At 33.5% G+C, this 15,564-nt stretch overlaps 1 protein-coding gene across 6 annotated transcripts in view; it reads left to right on the top strand.

Annotated features, from left to right (window-relative positions):
• Positions 1 to 15,564, top strand: part of Spt6 (transcription elongation factor Spt6) — a 63,312-nt gene that overhangs the window by 18,226 nt on the left and 29,522 nt on the right. For all 6 annotated transcript variants that reach the window (XM_069847752.1, XM_069847751.1, XM_069847747.1 and 3 more), the window contains 12 exons: positions 2,581 to 2,741; positions 3,590 to 3,733; positions 5,011 to 5,119; positions 5,607 to 5,747; positions 6,714 to 6,908; positions 7,259 to 7,401; positions 7,725 to 8,050; positions 8,780 to 8,909; positions 9,275 to 9,454; positions 10,861 to 11,026; positions 11,165 to 11,341; positions 13,178 to 13,393. In XM_069847752.1, the coding sequence (XP_069703853.1) occupies positions 2,581 to 2,741; positions 3,590 to 3,733; positions 5,011 to 5,119; positions 5,607 to 5,747; positions 6,714 to 6,908; positions 7,259 to 7,401; positions 7,725 to 8,050; positions 8,780 to 8,909; positions 9,275 to 9,454; positions 10,861 to 11,026; positions 11,165 to 11,341; positions 13,178 to 13,393 (2,088 nt within the window). The remainder of the gene's footprint in view (positions 1 to 2,580; positions 2,742 to 3,589; positions 3,734 to 5,010; positions 5,120 to 5,606; positions 5,748 to 6,713; positions 6,909 to 7,258; positions 7,402 to 7,724; positions 8,051 to 8,779; positions 8,910 to 9,274; positions 9,455 to 10,860; positions 11,027 to 11,164; positions 11,342 to 13,177; positions 13,394 to 15,564) is intronic.

Raw genomic sequence — 15,564 nt, 5'->3', positions numbered from 1 at the left:
CCGTATTCTTTCGGTATATCAATGCTGATGATGCTCTCCTTCTACCCATAAAACTTCTGTTCCATCAATTTAAGAACTGAATCATAGTTTGTTGAAGGAATCTGACCAATGTAAGAAAAGCAACATATCGGTGGTGTTTAGGTAAAGGCTTAACCCTCATTTTTAAATGTGACTTTTTTTGCTGTAATTAGTTAAAATTTAATTACTGGTACAAAACGTGAATATATGTTTTTTGACAATTATGTTTACATTTCTTCATATAAAATAACTAATAATAATGAGTTAAAATTTAATTTTTACTGTTTCTGAAAAATTTTTCTTTTGTGGGATAAGCTCTTTTACCTAAACATCATCAATATGTTATGTGTATAGAAGATAATTTGTTGTGCCTCTCACTTTTTACCCATTTCCACTAATCTCCCTTACTACTTTTTCACTTGGGCAACAAGGGAACAAGAACTGAAAACCAAACTATGCAAGTACTTTGGTGATTATTATGCGGAGTGAGTCAGTCCTAAGTTACCAACATTCTTACCAAGCCAGGAGGTTGCTTATAATGTTATAAATGTTATTTGGCTTCACCTCTATTTATGAAATCACAAAATCTTTCACAAAATAGTAAAAAAATCATATACAGAACAGTTAATAAACCAGTAGTAACCTATGCAGCCGAATTTTGGTGTATGCTGAAGATTGATGAGAGAAGAATAGCAATATAGGAAGGAAAAATCCTGCGAAGAATATGTGGGCCTAAAGTAGAAAATAGTGGTTGGGAAGTTAGAACTAACTATGATTTGTATGGTAAACCCCAAATTATAGGAGATATAAATAGTATAAGACTAAGATGGACAGGACACGTGGAAAGGAGTGAAGAGGGCTTATATATATATATATATATATATATATATATATATATATATATATATATATATATATATATTACGAAAGATATATAAAGGAAAACCAGGTGGAAGAAGATTATGGGAAGACCGAGAAAGAAATGGTTGGAAAACATTGAAGATATGAGAGAGTTAGGTATAAGAGGATGAAGAAGAAGGATATATGATAGAAAAGATTGGGCTTCAATAGTAAGGCAGGCTCTGGCCCTACAGGGGCCATAATCCCAAGAAGTAAGTAAGTAAGCATTAGATTTTCGAAGTTGGTCGTTTCCTCTAAGCCCAGCATAATGGGGTTTCTGTGTTGTGTGCATTAAGTCAGCGACACAATTCTGCTGGCCCTTCACATTGTCAGTCTCCACTAGTGAGTTATCTGAACTGTATTGAGACAGACATATTTTCAACCATAGTCAGATACTACACAGTATAACAGCGCATTTTCCCCATTGAAACGTATTTACTGAAGAAGTCATACAAGTTGTGTTTATACATTGGACGTTTTTTCTTATTGAAAACAAAACCTGTTTCTCGCCACTTATTTAATAATTTCACACACTGTTTCAATGGTTGTGTGACCTCTGAAAAAAGCTGCCGAAACTCGCATAATCACAACTTGTACAACTTCTTCAGTAGATACATTTCAACATAAAAATGTGGTGTTGTACTGTGTATCAAAGTATGTTTGAAAATACATCTTCCTCAATACAGTTCAGACAACTCACTGACGGATATTGACAATGTAAAGTGTTGGTAGCTTAGTGCACACATTTAACAAGGAAAACCAGTGTACTGCCCATCAAGAAGCAACCTCATGGGTTGGTAAGAATGTTGGTAACTTAGATTTGACAGCTCTTTAATAATGTCTATTCTTCAGTAACTCGTTATATATATGTACTGTATGTGTATTAATATTCAATGCAAATGAGTTTGAATAGACATAGCCTACCGATTATCACAGTGGGGGAAGTGTCTCATCTTCTGAATCAGAATGTTTGGTTAATCAGTTTCGTCCTTTGATTAATTCTTCTCAGGTTCTTGAGTAGGATTGTTGATTCCAAGCTTTCGATGATTAGCTTTGCCATCTTCTTCAGCTATTGAAGTGCCTGAAGAAGATGGCGGAGCTAGTCATCGAAAGCTTGAAATCAACAATCCCACTCATCCAGCTGAGAACCTGAGAAGAATTTATCAATATCCAACACCAGGGAAGTCTCAAGCCTTACAGCTTCGTATTTTATATTTCATCAGTCCTGGAGTTTTATAATTAGATTGCATAGAAGTAAAGATGTGTTACATTGAAAAAATATCTGAATTTAATTACTTACCGTTTCTTATATTAACATAATATATTTCAACAGCTCCAACAGCATTTACTCTTAATAAATTTTGCCATTAATTATTTGTTGTGATTAATATATTGAAAGATATTTTGTTCACAGATTTTTTTTATATGTAGATGTAAATTGGATTCATAATATTCTGAGAAAATAGTTATCAAGCGTTGTCACTTTGTTATGTAATTTAATTATTTAAATCCTTAAGTAAATTAGACAACCCTATATGTTAAGTGTAAATTAATTACTTTTACTCCATTATTTGAATATTCTTCTCTGGATTAGTAGAGATGTTGAAAAATGTTATTTTCTACTTTATTTGAGTTGTGGTTTTAAAGCTTATTGTGCTGTAGGAGGAGGAGAGAGCATCTGAGAAAGGTCGTCCTGAAGCAGAACGTTATGATGAAGAGGAAGAAGAAGGAGAATATTCTGATGCAGATGATTTTATTGTTGATGATGATGGACGACCAATTGCTGATAGAAGAAAGAAAAGAAAACCAATATTTTCGGATGCGTAAGTACTCTACTCACACTACATGTAAGTTTATGAGAATTAATCTGTCAGACTATCTTTTAGGTATGAAAAACTGAGGTTCTGCCCCAGTGTATACTATAAGACTTTTAGTGGATTAATAGAAGCAGGAAAAATTTTAACTGATCAATCTTTATCCTTCTGGCTATATCATATCCATAAATCTATAGAACCATGAATATCAGAGGGCATTATCAGAGTTCGATTGTAACATCTGGATCTAAAAGTGAGAACTGTTGGCAGATGATACAGTGGATGTCTTGAGAATTTTACTTACACCAATTTGTTGAATGATGCAGATTATTTTATATGCCTCGAACTTACTGTGACATGTTTTACATTCCTCCTGGAGGGAGCTGTACATAGAATAGGAAGTCATAGAATTCAACACAGCTGTAATTCAGATCAGCATATTTTTTTTAAGTTTCTGGCTTCAGCCTAGATTTTTCATCTGTCCACATATTATTCACTGCTTCAAAATATTTCCTCTTGTGTATTTTCTCTGAGAGAATAAAAATAAAGAACTTTCCACTTCAGACTTTATTTCGCTGGACTTTCAGCAGGATAAACTTAAAAAGCAGGATATTTATAGGAATTTCAAGCTTTGCACGGGCTGCAGGATAAGGGATTAAAAAAAAAAAAAAGGAGTATCTTGCAAAAAGCAGAACATCTGGTCACCCTAAAGTTCTCCCTTTTGATGTGAAAAATGGGAGTACCCTTAGAAAATAAGTCTAACCACTGTATTAAGTCTTTGGCTTAGAAAACTAGAGTACAAAGGTTTTATAAGGACATTATAGAACTGTTACTGAAGGAACATTATTTTGTTTCAGAGCTTTACAGGAAGCCCAAGATATTTTTGGTGTTGACTTCGATTATGGAATTTTGGACACAATGGATGAAGATGGGTATGAAGAAGAGGAGGAGGAAGAAGAAGACGAGTACATAGATGAGGAGGGAGAAGATACCGAAAAAAGGTAACATGAAATCTGTTCGTTAGTTTCATATAATGGAGCTTTCGAAAAGGGATAAGATTTTTTTCTTTGATGAAATAACAGTGCATGCACAAGATAGGATTGTTCCAGTACAACCAACATGATGTAGTTGTATAATTCATTCATTCATGGTGTTCTTCCCAAGGGCAGTTCTTTCACTGCAAACCCAGCATTCTCCAGTCTTTCCTATTTTCTGCCTTCCTCTTTGTCTCCTGATATGATCCATATATCTTAATGTTGTCTATCATCTGATACCTTCTTCTGCCCCGAACTCTTCTCCTGTCTTGAGCAAAGTCCCAGGAGTGCTAAATCTGGCGAGTATAGAGGAAGTTGGACGACCAGTATATAATTAGTTGCCAAAAACTGCCTGGTGCATTTTTCAGGGTGATGTGAGTAGTTATTATTTTGAAGTTGGAAAAATTTACATTTGCAACACAATTCTTGTTGCTTCCATGACATATTCACTCATCCGGATTAAGGTAACTTTTCATTAACATCTTGTATTCGCATTTCGAAAGAAGAGTGGAAATTAGTAGGAATAGTACCTTATTTTTCAGACCGTGAAAAACATTTCGATTTTAGGATAGCAATTTAATGAAATTCACCCCTCTCCTCTCTGTTTCAACAGCTTATTTCCTTATTTTCGCCATTCCCGAATCTTATTTAATTATTGGTAATTTTAACTTTCTTTCTGCTGTCATATTACCATATTGTATTCCATATTTCATAACTTCTAATTTAAATGCTGCACTCTATGAAAATTTTCTCTGTACATGCAGATTTACTATACCGTACTTACCACTCCATGTCACTAGTCACAGCACTCTTCTACAGAACATCAAAACAAGGGCAAAGGAGATCAGAGTACCAAAGCTTGTTTTTCTCAACCTTCTTTGACGAACCCTTGAACCATAAGATGTATTCAAATTTTTTATTTATATACTGTATATATATCTGTGTGTTGTGTTGTGTGTGTAGTGTGTATTGTGTGTGTGTGTTTTTTTTGGTGGGGGGACAGTTTCCAATTTCCATTTCACTCTAAGTAGTCTTCTTGAAGTCCCCTTCTCTTCATAGCTTCCATTACGTCATCTCTCCGACTATGTTTGGATCGAGCCTGTACCCTCTTCCCTTGTGGTCTCAAATTTTAAATAGTATTTAAAAAAAGTTGTGTGTCTTATTGTTCGAAAAATACTGTAATAATGAGAAAGGTGTTCATAAATGGAATATATATTATATATATGTAATATGTATATTTACAGACAAAGAACAAAGAAGCCTCCTAGGAAAAAGCCAACCAAGAAATCCATTTTTGAAATTTATGAACCAAGTGAACTGAAGAGAGGGCATTTTACAGATCTTGATAATGAGGTGAGGATTTTTTTTTAAATTCGTGTAAAAAGCTTCAATGCCAATGTAAGATCTAAGGAATACAACAAATCAAATATATGCAGTGTTTTTTTCAGGCGAAACGTGCTGGAATCATGTTCTGGAACTTCCTCCCTCCCCCCCAATAATGGAACCGAGAAATGTGTTAATAATTATGCTTTATGTTTTTAACATAATTTTTCTTTGAATTCTGCTTAGGCTTTGAAAGTATTAAAGTTGGATGGAAAAGAATTAAAAACGATAAAATTCCCATGCACTCGACAGTAACCACTTTCCCATCTACTATAATATATTCTACACAGAGTTCCACCACCTTTTTCTCCAGAAGAAAAGCACTATATATATATATAATTTATTTAGAATGATACCAGTTGTGTACTTTGTATTTACTTTAGTCACATGTTTGCTACGTCTTATGAAGATATTTCTTTTGAGATACGTATAATGTTATGTTGTGTGCTGAAATCAGATTAGGAATACAGACATCCCAGAACGAATGCAGCTTCGAGATTTTCCAGTTACTGCTGTGCCTGAAGGTTCTGATGAATTAGATGAAGAGGCAGAATGGATATATAAGCAGGCATTCTGCAAACCAACTATTTCCAATCAGGTTTGTTACTCTGATAGACAGTTTTTAAATTGCCTTATTTTATGTTTTGGAATTCATTTCTTTTCTTGCTCTCAGATCAGTCTGAATTCGTAATTGAAATTTCATATACAGATCTTCCCTGCATCTAGCATAAAGTGTTATATGGAAATTAACCAAATATAAATAGTTTTGAATACAAGTGTGTTACATTGAATGTACACTAATATGTTGCTATCGTCATCTAATATTTCACTATTTGGCAATGAAGCCATTTGCCTTCGTGCAGTCCAGTGTCTTTCCAAGGTGTTTCCATTTGTTGGGAGAGTATTACAGGGAGTCGGATGATTCTTGTTCACAGTTTCATCATGTACTCATATTCAACTCAGTTTGGAAAAGAAAGGATGTTAGGCAGACAAATGCAGTAAAAATGCGAAGAGTAGCAAAGTTAAATTACTTGGTTATTTTGGAATGCAGTTTGGAATCTGGAAGCACATCTTCTAAGGATTTCCCTCTGGCTGATTCCTTTATTTTGACTTAAAATTTTTTTTCCAAAATTGTGATTGTATGTTTGACTAAAAGGTTGTGCTATTTTTAGGTTTTGTGTTTGGGTACAGGCTTTCCCAATTGATCTGCCATATCATTACCAACAATTCTACTGTGAGTTAAGATTAATTTATTGTAGAGTTATTTTCGTGGTTAGCTTATGAAATTGTTTAATTTGATTAGATGATCATATTGAAGCAATCTAGTACTTTCAGGTAATCATTGTTGAATATTACCTATATTGTAACTCTTAAATCAGTAAAGATGACTGCAATGGTAAATTTATTCTTTAAAGTTTAAAAAAATCAGTATGCATAGTTTTCACGTATAAAGTTTATTTACTTTTACTGTTGCTTTAAATTTAGGTTAGTTACTAAAGATTAAAATTTGCCCTCTGTTTAACTAAAATTGTAATTCAAGTATTTTGTTGTGTTCATAATTTAGGATGGCCATAGTGGTGCTGATGCACGTGAGAGAGCAAGAAAAGGACCGCAGACAATTGGAAAGATTAAGAAAGCTCTCGACTTTATGAGAAATCAGCATTTTGAAGTTCCATTCATAGCATTTTATAGGAAAGAGTATGTGCAACCAGAACTGAACATAAATGATTTGTGGAAAGTCTACAAATACGATGAAAAGGTATGTTGTAAATGTGATCTCTGTTAATAAATGTGAATGCATGCTTATAAAATATGCTTACTTTATTATTATGTTGTTTGTCGAAGTTTTGTATGTGTATCTGTGAAGTGAGACAAAGACTTGAAACTATTCTGCTTGTATTAAAAGTGCTATATGGACATATGTGGTCGTGTACTAATTAATAAATGTTGTATTTATCTAATATATTTCAGAGCAAGAGAATATTCCTTTTAATTTTTAGCCGTAGTTGTTTTTTTTTTTACATTTATTCTCTTTATCTTTTATTCAGAAGTTAATTTTTTGTATATAACAATGAACTAAAATTGTTATGTACTTTTTTATTTTGTTAGTGGTGCCAACTACGTACACGGAAGACGAATTTGATTACATTGTTTGAGAAAATGCGTGATTATCAGGCTGAACAACTTATGAAAGAACCTGACAAGCCTATTCCCGACAATGTTAGACTTCTGAAGGATGAGGACATAGACAGGTAAAACATACTGTTTTATTTTTTCTCATCATCATAATCACCACCACCACCATTTTTTCTAGTAGTTAAAATTTTATTAATTAAAATAGTTCATCAATATATTTTCACTCATTAACTTAAAAAAAAAACTATTTACTAGTTATTTTTTTCTCCAGTGAAACAGGTCATTATCAGTACCGATCTCTACAGCTTGCACTGACCACTCCTCCTCCTCTTCGTAGCTTGCACTTTCTCTTCATTCAATTTAAACAATATAATAATACAAAGTTATACAACTTGATACACAGGTTAGTTGAGTTGGATTGAACTATTATTTTTTTCAGGCTAAGAGCTGTACAAACCACAGAAGAGCTGAAAGATGTACATACACATTTCCTGTTGTACTATTCTCATGAAGTGCCAGAAATGCAGAAAGCATGGCGAGCCAAAGAACGTGAGGCAGCACGAGAAGCAAGAAAGAATAAACACAGACGTAAAGCAAATGCAGAAGGAGAAGATGGAGAAGATGGTGAACAGCCAGAAGAAGGAGATGAAGTACAGGAAGAGGAAAATGAGCCAGAAGCAGAAGAGGAGGAAGCACCAGAAAATGAAACTGTGAAACAAGCTGTTCGAAGTGGTCCTTACTCAATGTGTAGGAAAGCTGGATTAGGTGAGTTCAATATATCAGGTGTGATTGAAAAGTTTTAAGACTGGGTTTGTGATTTGAAAATAGCAGTAGGCTACTTATACAGACAGTTTTGATATGTACGTCTTCTTCGAAGTAGCCCACTTTAAATTGCACACACTGATACTGATATTTACACTTTGGAAGCATTCATGGAACTGATCCACGTTTACTGTATGTTATTGAAAAGTTTCTCCGCATTTTGTTCAAATTGTTTATGGAGTCAAATCTCCTCCCTTTGGAAAGCAGTTTAAATTTTGGAAAAAGTTATAAGTTTGCTGGAACTAATTCAAGTCAATAAGAGGGTTGAGGAAAAGCAATTTAAATTTTGGGAACTTAATAAACTCGCTGGGACTAATTCAAGTCAATAAGGGGATTGCCAGAAATTTGGTGATGGAGAAAATACTGTGACTGGTGTGATGATACAAAGGATCCCCTTTTTGTCTTGTCAGGGTACTGGCCTTTTCTTCCTTGTATTTTCACGCAATTTGATTTACCACTTACAGAGTTTTCATGCTAAAGGAGAGAAAAAGTCTTCACATTAGAGTATCTTTTTTTTTTTTTTTTCACAGCAAATACACACACTTCCAAAGAGAAAATGGCACTTGTATAATTATCCCATCTGTTAAATATGGATTATTTTCATTAGAGATATGGACATAACTGTCTTCTTTTTGTTTATTGTTTAATGAGATATAAACTTTTAATTTGCAGATGGTTTAGCAAAGAGATTTGGATTGACTCCTGAGCAATTTGGGGAAAATCTGCGTGACAATTATCAGCGCCATGAGGTAGAGCAGGAGCCTACAGAACCAATTGAAGTTGCAAGGGAATATATCAGCAAGTAAGTCTTCTATAAAAAAAATGATAAAATACAACCTCAATTTAATATTTTTGCACATTTAACGTTAATAATTTGTTGTCCCATAAATTATTTCATATAAGCAATGAAACCCGCAGGTATTTCATTACAGCTGTTTGCTCTGTGTGCTCCATTTGAGAATCTCTCTCTGACTCTCTTACAGTAAAACAGCTATTGTGAATACCAACAATAGGTGGAGTTGGTAATTTTGTAGTGTTCATGGTCAGATATAAATGTGCTAGTGACAGGGATTTAAACAATACGATTTTTTTGGAGATGTGTCAGAAGTGGAGCAAATGGATTAACCCTTATAATTCCATTACTTACGATAATTTTTTTGTTAACAGTAAATTTAACACTGCAGAAGAAGTTCTGAAAGCAGCGAAGTTCATGGTCGCAATGCAAATATCACGAGATCCACTTGTTAGGAAATGTGTGAGAGAGACATTTTTTGAGCGTGCTAAAATTAACATCAAACCAACTAAGAAAGGAGTGAAGGAAATCGATGAAAACCACCCTTGTTACAGGTAAGTATTGCTCTGAGATACAAGATAATTAGCTTATCAATGCAGAAGTCAATATTTTGGAAGCCAAAGTGGTGTGCAACTTGAAAATGGGTCACAGCCCTGCCATCTATCCGCAATATGTGTAACTCGAATCACGCAAGTGAAGTGGGTAGGCATTAGATACACACACACATTTTGGAAGTCTGAAAGAGATATTTTCAAAGATGTTAACAAATATTTCTGTTTGGTTTTCTTATCACCATTGCATTAATTTATATAACAATACTTCATATCATGTGTTGTGAGCCTTATCTCATGTGTTGTGAGCGTTTGCTTAATGGGCCATTCATGAACACCCACAAAAATTTATGGTACATTCATCCTGTATTCATTATAAGAGGTCATTGAAAAGAAAGTGTTTTTACAAATTGATGGAAGTTTTCTGGAAACTAAAATGTGCAGAAAATAAATCACATTTGTATTCATAAAATAATATGTTTTGCTTGTTCGAACTTTTAGCATTCCTACCATGTTAACATACATTAGGAAATTAGTTTCTGTTTATTGGATTTATGAATAATTGGTTTCTGTTCATAAATATGATACTGCACCTATTCTTTTTTATACTCCTGTAAAAGAACTGAGGTTAGTTTATGTCTGTTGTTTTGTTCTTCAAAAGCAAACTTTTTTTTCTGTACTGTGGACAGACTTTTCTTGTAATCTAATGGAATAGCTGTAATTTATTATGACATTGAATCTTTCAGGTTCTTTGTAGTTGTATGACGGCTTTAAAAAACTGAGATAGTCGTAAAGTTCAAAGTCTGCTAGATTGATATCTGGCTGGTAATCCAGAAAATGTCTGTTTATGCTTACAGTATGATTGTCCAATGTGTTAACAGTTCTTTTATTGGGTTATAAATATGTGTAGTGCATGTAGCTAATATTTTTTGTAAAATGGATAAGACCTATACAAATTTGCAAAGTACAGAAATTGATATGATTCTGTGAACTCCACTAAGCTTTAAATTAGCTTTCTAATATTTGTCAATAAAAAAGGTAAAGCTAAAGAAAAGGAAACTCCAGTTTCTGCTAATCCAAATATGTTTTTATTTTGAATAAACTTGAATTTAGAAAGTTAATATAAGTAATTTGAAAATACATTTTTTATAACACATTTACTAGGTACTCTCATTTATATATAATGTTAACCTAAAATATTGTTTAATTTGTATTATATACCTATTTAACAAATTTAAAACTTTATTATTGTCAACGTGTTTATTTAGTTTTGCCACTAAATGATTAACTTTACTATCTTTGTACAATCTTAATTTGTTTAATTATTGATCTTTACATTTGAATGTACAATGAAATTTACTGTATATTTGCTTTATTGTACATGTTACAATTGGATATGTTTGTTTCAGCATGAAATATGTCAAGACCAAACCAGTTAGGGATCTAACAGGAGATCAGTATCTCAAGCTGACCATTGCTGAAACTGATAAAGTGATCAATGTTTCCATAAGTGAACGAATTGATGGCATCACTTCAACATCCTACATCGATGAAGTGAAACAGTTGTATTATAGAGTAAGACACTTGGATAAATATTTTAAAAGTTCGGATTATATAGTTGCATGATATTGGCATAAATAAAAACGTATTCACATTTAATTTAAAATAACCTGTTCTTTGCATTAACAATGCATTTTTCATCTATTTGTCCAGGATGAGTTTAGTAAAAACGTGCAAGATTGGAATGCTCTCAGGGTTGATAGTGTGGAATTGGCCCTCACTCGCCTTCTTTTGCCTGAATTGAGGAAAGAACTTCAGACACATCTGCTGGCAGAGGCTAGGGAAGCTGTACTTAAAACTTGTTGCAGGAAGTTGTACAATTGGCTGAAGGTTAGTTTATTAGATACACATTAAATATCTTTGATATTCTTTTTCTGTAACTTTCCAGACTGATGTTGATGGTAATAATAAAAATTATAGAAAAGTGATGCAGTGATGAAAGGAGAACTGGAATACTCTGTGTGTTCGAATTTATGATCCGTTTATAATCCACCGTTTATTGCTGATAAATATTTGATGCTAAAATAAAAACAACTGGGGAAGTAAGACATTTAATGAATGATGACACAACAAGGCTCTCGAAAATAGTTAAGATAAGTATCATAATTATTTTATTATACACTAGCCATACCTGTGCGCTCCACTGCACCTGTTAGAAATAAATATAAAGTAATTACATAATTAAAATAGGACATTTGATCCAGGGAACATTCGTGTTTGTTAGAAGGATAAATCGTTTAATATGTTACTTAATTGAAATTGTATTTAAATAATTAAATTGCGATCATTTTGGTCCAGAGAGCACTCATTTGGTGCAATGACAATTCCTTTAACATGTTTCTTATTTGTTATTACATGCAACTATAGTTTAATGAAGATTGACGTATCGTTTAGTTTTAATGTGTAAACTTTATATTACTTGCTATATGGTTCCATTGAATTATGGTGATAACTTAATTTTAACCCTTGTTTTCTACGTCTTCAGTAAATGGTGCTTGGCCCACTATGGTTCTGAAACCTTCAAATAACTTAAATAGTGATACAGCATAAACAGTGATATGTAATTATATTCCTTTCTTTCGAAAATGTAAAAATTCACGATCTCCTATGTACCATTGCCATGGAATGAATAAATGTGTTTTTTCTTCCTACTCAAAAATTTTATATTTTGCACGTGGGAATTACTGCAGGAACAACAACGCTACAATCTGAGGCGGCGGTGAAAACATATTGTATTGTTATTTTAAAAGTCTATCAGACCTACCAAATTTTGCATAGAATAAAACTTATCGGAAATCATTTTTAAAGAAACTTTTGTTATGTAACATTTTTCACAAAAATCAGTAATAAGCTAGATATTTCGATTTATTTAATTCAGGCCCCCTTATAAAACCCCACTTTTAAATAAAGTATTTTGAATGCCATATAGCCTAAAATCTAAGTTACAACGAACTTAATTTATATTCCAATTTTCATATAAATCGGTTCAGCTATTATCGCGTGAAAAGGTAACAAACATACAGACAGACATACAAACAAAAATTTCAAAAATGCGATTTTCGGTTTCAGGGTGGTTAATTATATATGTTAGGACCAATTATTTTTGGAAAATCGAAAATTACCAGAAAAATTTCGGTTACAGATTTATTATTAGTATAGATTTAAACAGTAAGCCAACGAAATCTTACGAAGTGGCAGTTTCAGTATGTCAGAATGGGATTCAAAGAAACTGTGTAAGCCAACAACAGCACAAATAGATGCAGACAACAAATATTTCTTCCTTTAAATCAAATCTGAAAATTCCAAAGCTAGTATTTTCTGTGCTGTAATTGATTTGGACTAAAGAACTTCAAACTTATTCTTTTTTTAATTTATGTTTTGTGTCTTACATTTTTGTAAAAGTTAGTGTTTATCAAACAAGTAGACCTGTATATTACCATAATTTTTTTTCAATTAACAAAATAATCCTCTTTCAGTAAATTCTCTATAATTCGGACTTTTACTAATTCAGACTGGATTCCCCCCCCCCCTCCCCACCATTAGTCCGAATTAATGAGGTTCTACTGTAATTCCCATATTTCGTTTGTAGTTTGTGTTGTTTTGTTTTTATAATTGACAATGGCTTCTATTGATATGTAACTAAAATTTAATAACTTGTTATTTCAGGTGGCGCCATATACAGTGGAGTTTGCAGATGAGGATGAAGAGGAGTGGGACACTAGTAAAGGACTGCGAGTGATGGCTGTGGCTTATGTTCCTGATTACTCCCAGGCTGCCTTCGCGTGTATGGTGGGACCTGATGGAGACTGCACTGACTACCTTAGGCTTCCATATCTTCTCAAGAGAAAAAATTCTTTTAGGGAGGAAGAAAAACTCCAGAAGGTATTATCATTTGTGTGTGTAGTAGTATTTATTTGAATTTTGATACTTGCGTAATTGAATCATTCAGAGCTTCTTCCCTTACACTTTCTCACTTTACAAAGTCTAGATAAATTCAGAATAGCTTTGGATTGACATTTTTTCCACTTACAATGAAAGAGAAAATGCAATGCAACGAAATTGATAATGATTAGAAAGACGTTGAATCTGTCTTCGTTACCAGGTAAAAAATCAGAGTGAAAGGAAAGACTAAAATTATTATCCTACTTGTTGGGGTCATTACAAATTACTAGTCATGTGACAAGCTAACAACTAAAAACTACATGTGGAGGAAAATACTGAATATTTATCGAACATACTGTTGCGAATAACAGTTCCTAAACAGACAGGAAAGTGATTTGTTGAGCCAGACCCCATCTTTATAACTATTCTGTACATTTCACACGGACCCATTGATCATACTTTTTTCTTCTCTCTCTCTCTCTCTCTCTCTCTCTCTGAACTATATGAACTTAGCCAGATTGTTCTCTTTGGCAGTATTGCTACACCAACAATAACATTTACTTGGTAGTAAAATGTGATAATGATAACTGCAATAATATGTTGGCAATACATGTTATGATTTTATAATGAAAGCTGATTTTCTCAAACAAAAGTTTACAGTGAATGGTTCCTAGCATTGCTACATGAATTTAGTAGTTTTTTTTCCCTCCTATCTTAGATCAAGAATTTGCTTAATATTTTCTAAACTTAGGATAGGTGTTTGATTTAATATAATATACAGTACAATCTCTTTATTTCAAAGAGAAGTTATAATACTGTGAAATTACTAGCTTTGCTCTTGTGAATATAGTTTATTTTCGTTCATTCCAACAACATGTTACACTGCAATTGTATTGGGGGGAAGGAGGGGAGGAACTAAAAGGTGTGTGTGTGTGTGTGTGTGTGCACATGCACGCGTGCAACTAGTTTACGAAGACCTGTCTGAATGACAGTACTGCTCACATAATTTACTTAAAACATACACTGTGTTTTGAAGTTATATACCTTCATATTTGGATGCAAATGTCTTCTATTGAGTATTCATAAACTGTAATTTTATTCACAACATGATAAAAGAGATAAAATATTTTTGTGAACCAGTGCTGAGTTCTTGACAATAAAACCACTAACTCTTTTGTTCTCCATTGTAGGGAAGTGATGTAGCAAAAAGTATAACCGTTTTAATGTAGGCACCATATTTTTATATTGTGATGGTTATATCATCTACACGCAACCCTCAAACTGTTTGGAGGATCACACCTGCCTTTGATTAGTGGGTCCATGTGACCTAACCGAGAGGAGTGTCAGATAACTCCACCAACCATATACCTTCTTCACCACTTACAGGATACTTATGCCTGCCATAGCAGATTGGCATGCTGAAATGGTATTTCGTCCATTTTTGGTGGAACAGTTGTACTGCTGTGACTCAATTCCCAGAGCCTCGTTTATTAAAAACAGGGTGCACCATGGGAAGGTGAGGATGGGATTTGAGTAGGAGAGATTATGGAATTCATTTCACTACTTCTTGCAATCCGAAGTGAAATGTAAACACTATTAAATTTATGAGAAAGTGTGTGATCTTCATGACAGTCATTTTTTAGTTCACTGTTATACACATCTTCAGACATCTCCTATTAGTGTTTCTTTTTCCCCTTCTACTTTACATAGTATGCTTGCAGTATTCTTTCTATGTATTAATTTTGTTGTCACTTTTTATGTGTATATACAAGGGTTGGGGCATAAGTCATGGCAACTATTTTTTTTCAAAGTCAGTCGATGGTCTCACAAGATGTCATATCTCATGTATCGTATGGCATTCAAAGTATGTGGTTGCATCATAGGTGTCAGTGTGACATAGGGTTATTGCACAAAGACCAATATGAACTCAATTGTGAGTCCACTGCTGTGCTGTGCATCCATAGTACGAGTATGTGGTCGCAGTATTATGGAGATGGCAGTGTGATATGGTTATTGCATAATGTAGTTGTGAGTCGACTGCCATGCTGAATGACTGACCCGATATGTTTTTAGGGTGAGTATGTGTGTTGCAATGCTTTTCCAGTTACTGTGTAAACGTGAGTAGCATGATGCTGTGTCATTTATGGATGTTTGATCACTATTCTGTCCTA

This window comes from Periplaneta americana, chromosome 15 (genome assembly GCF_040183065.1).
Source record: "Periplaneta americana isolate PAMFEO1 chromosome 15, P.americana_PAMFEO1_priV1, whole genome shotgun sequence".
Taxonomy (NCBI): domain Eukaryota; kingdom Metazoa; phylum Arthropoda; class Insecta; order Blattodea; family Blattidae; genus Periplaneta; species Periplaneta americana.
This window is presented reverse-complemented; position numbering and strand designations above follow the sequence as displayed.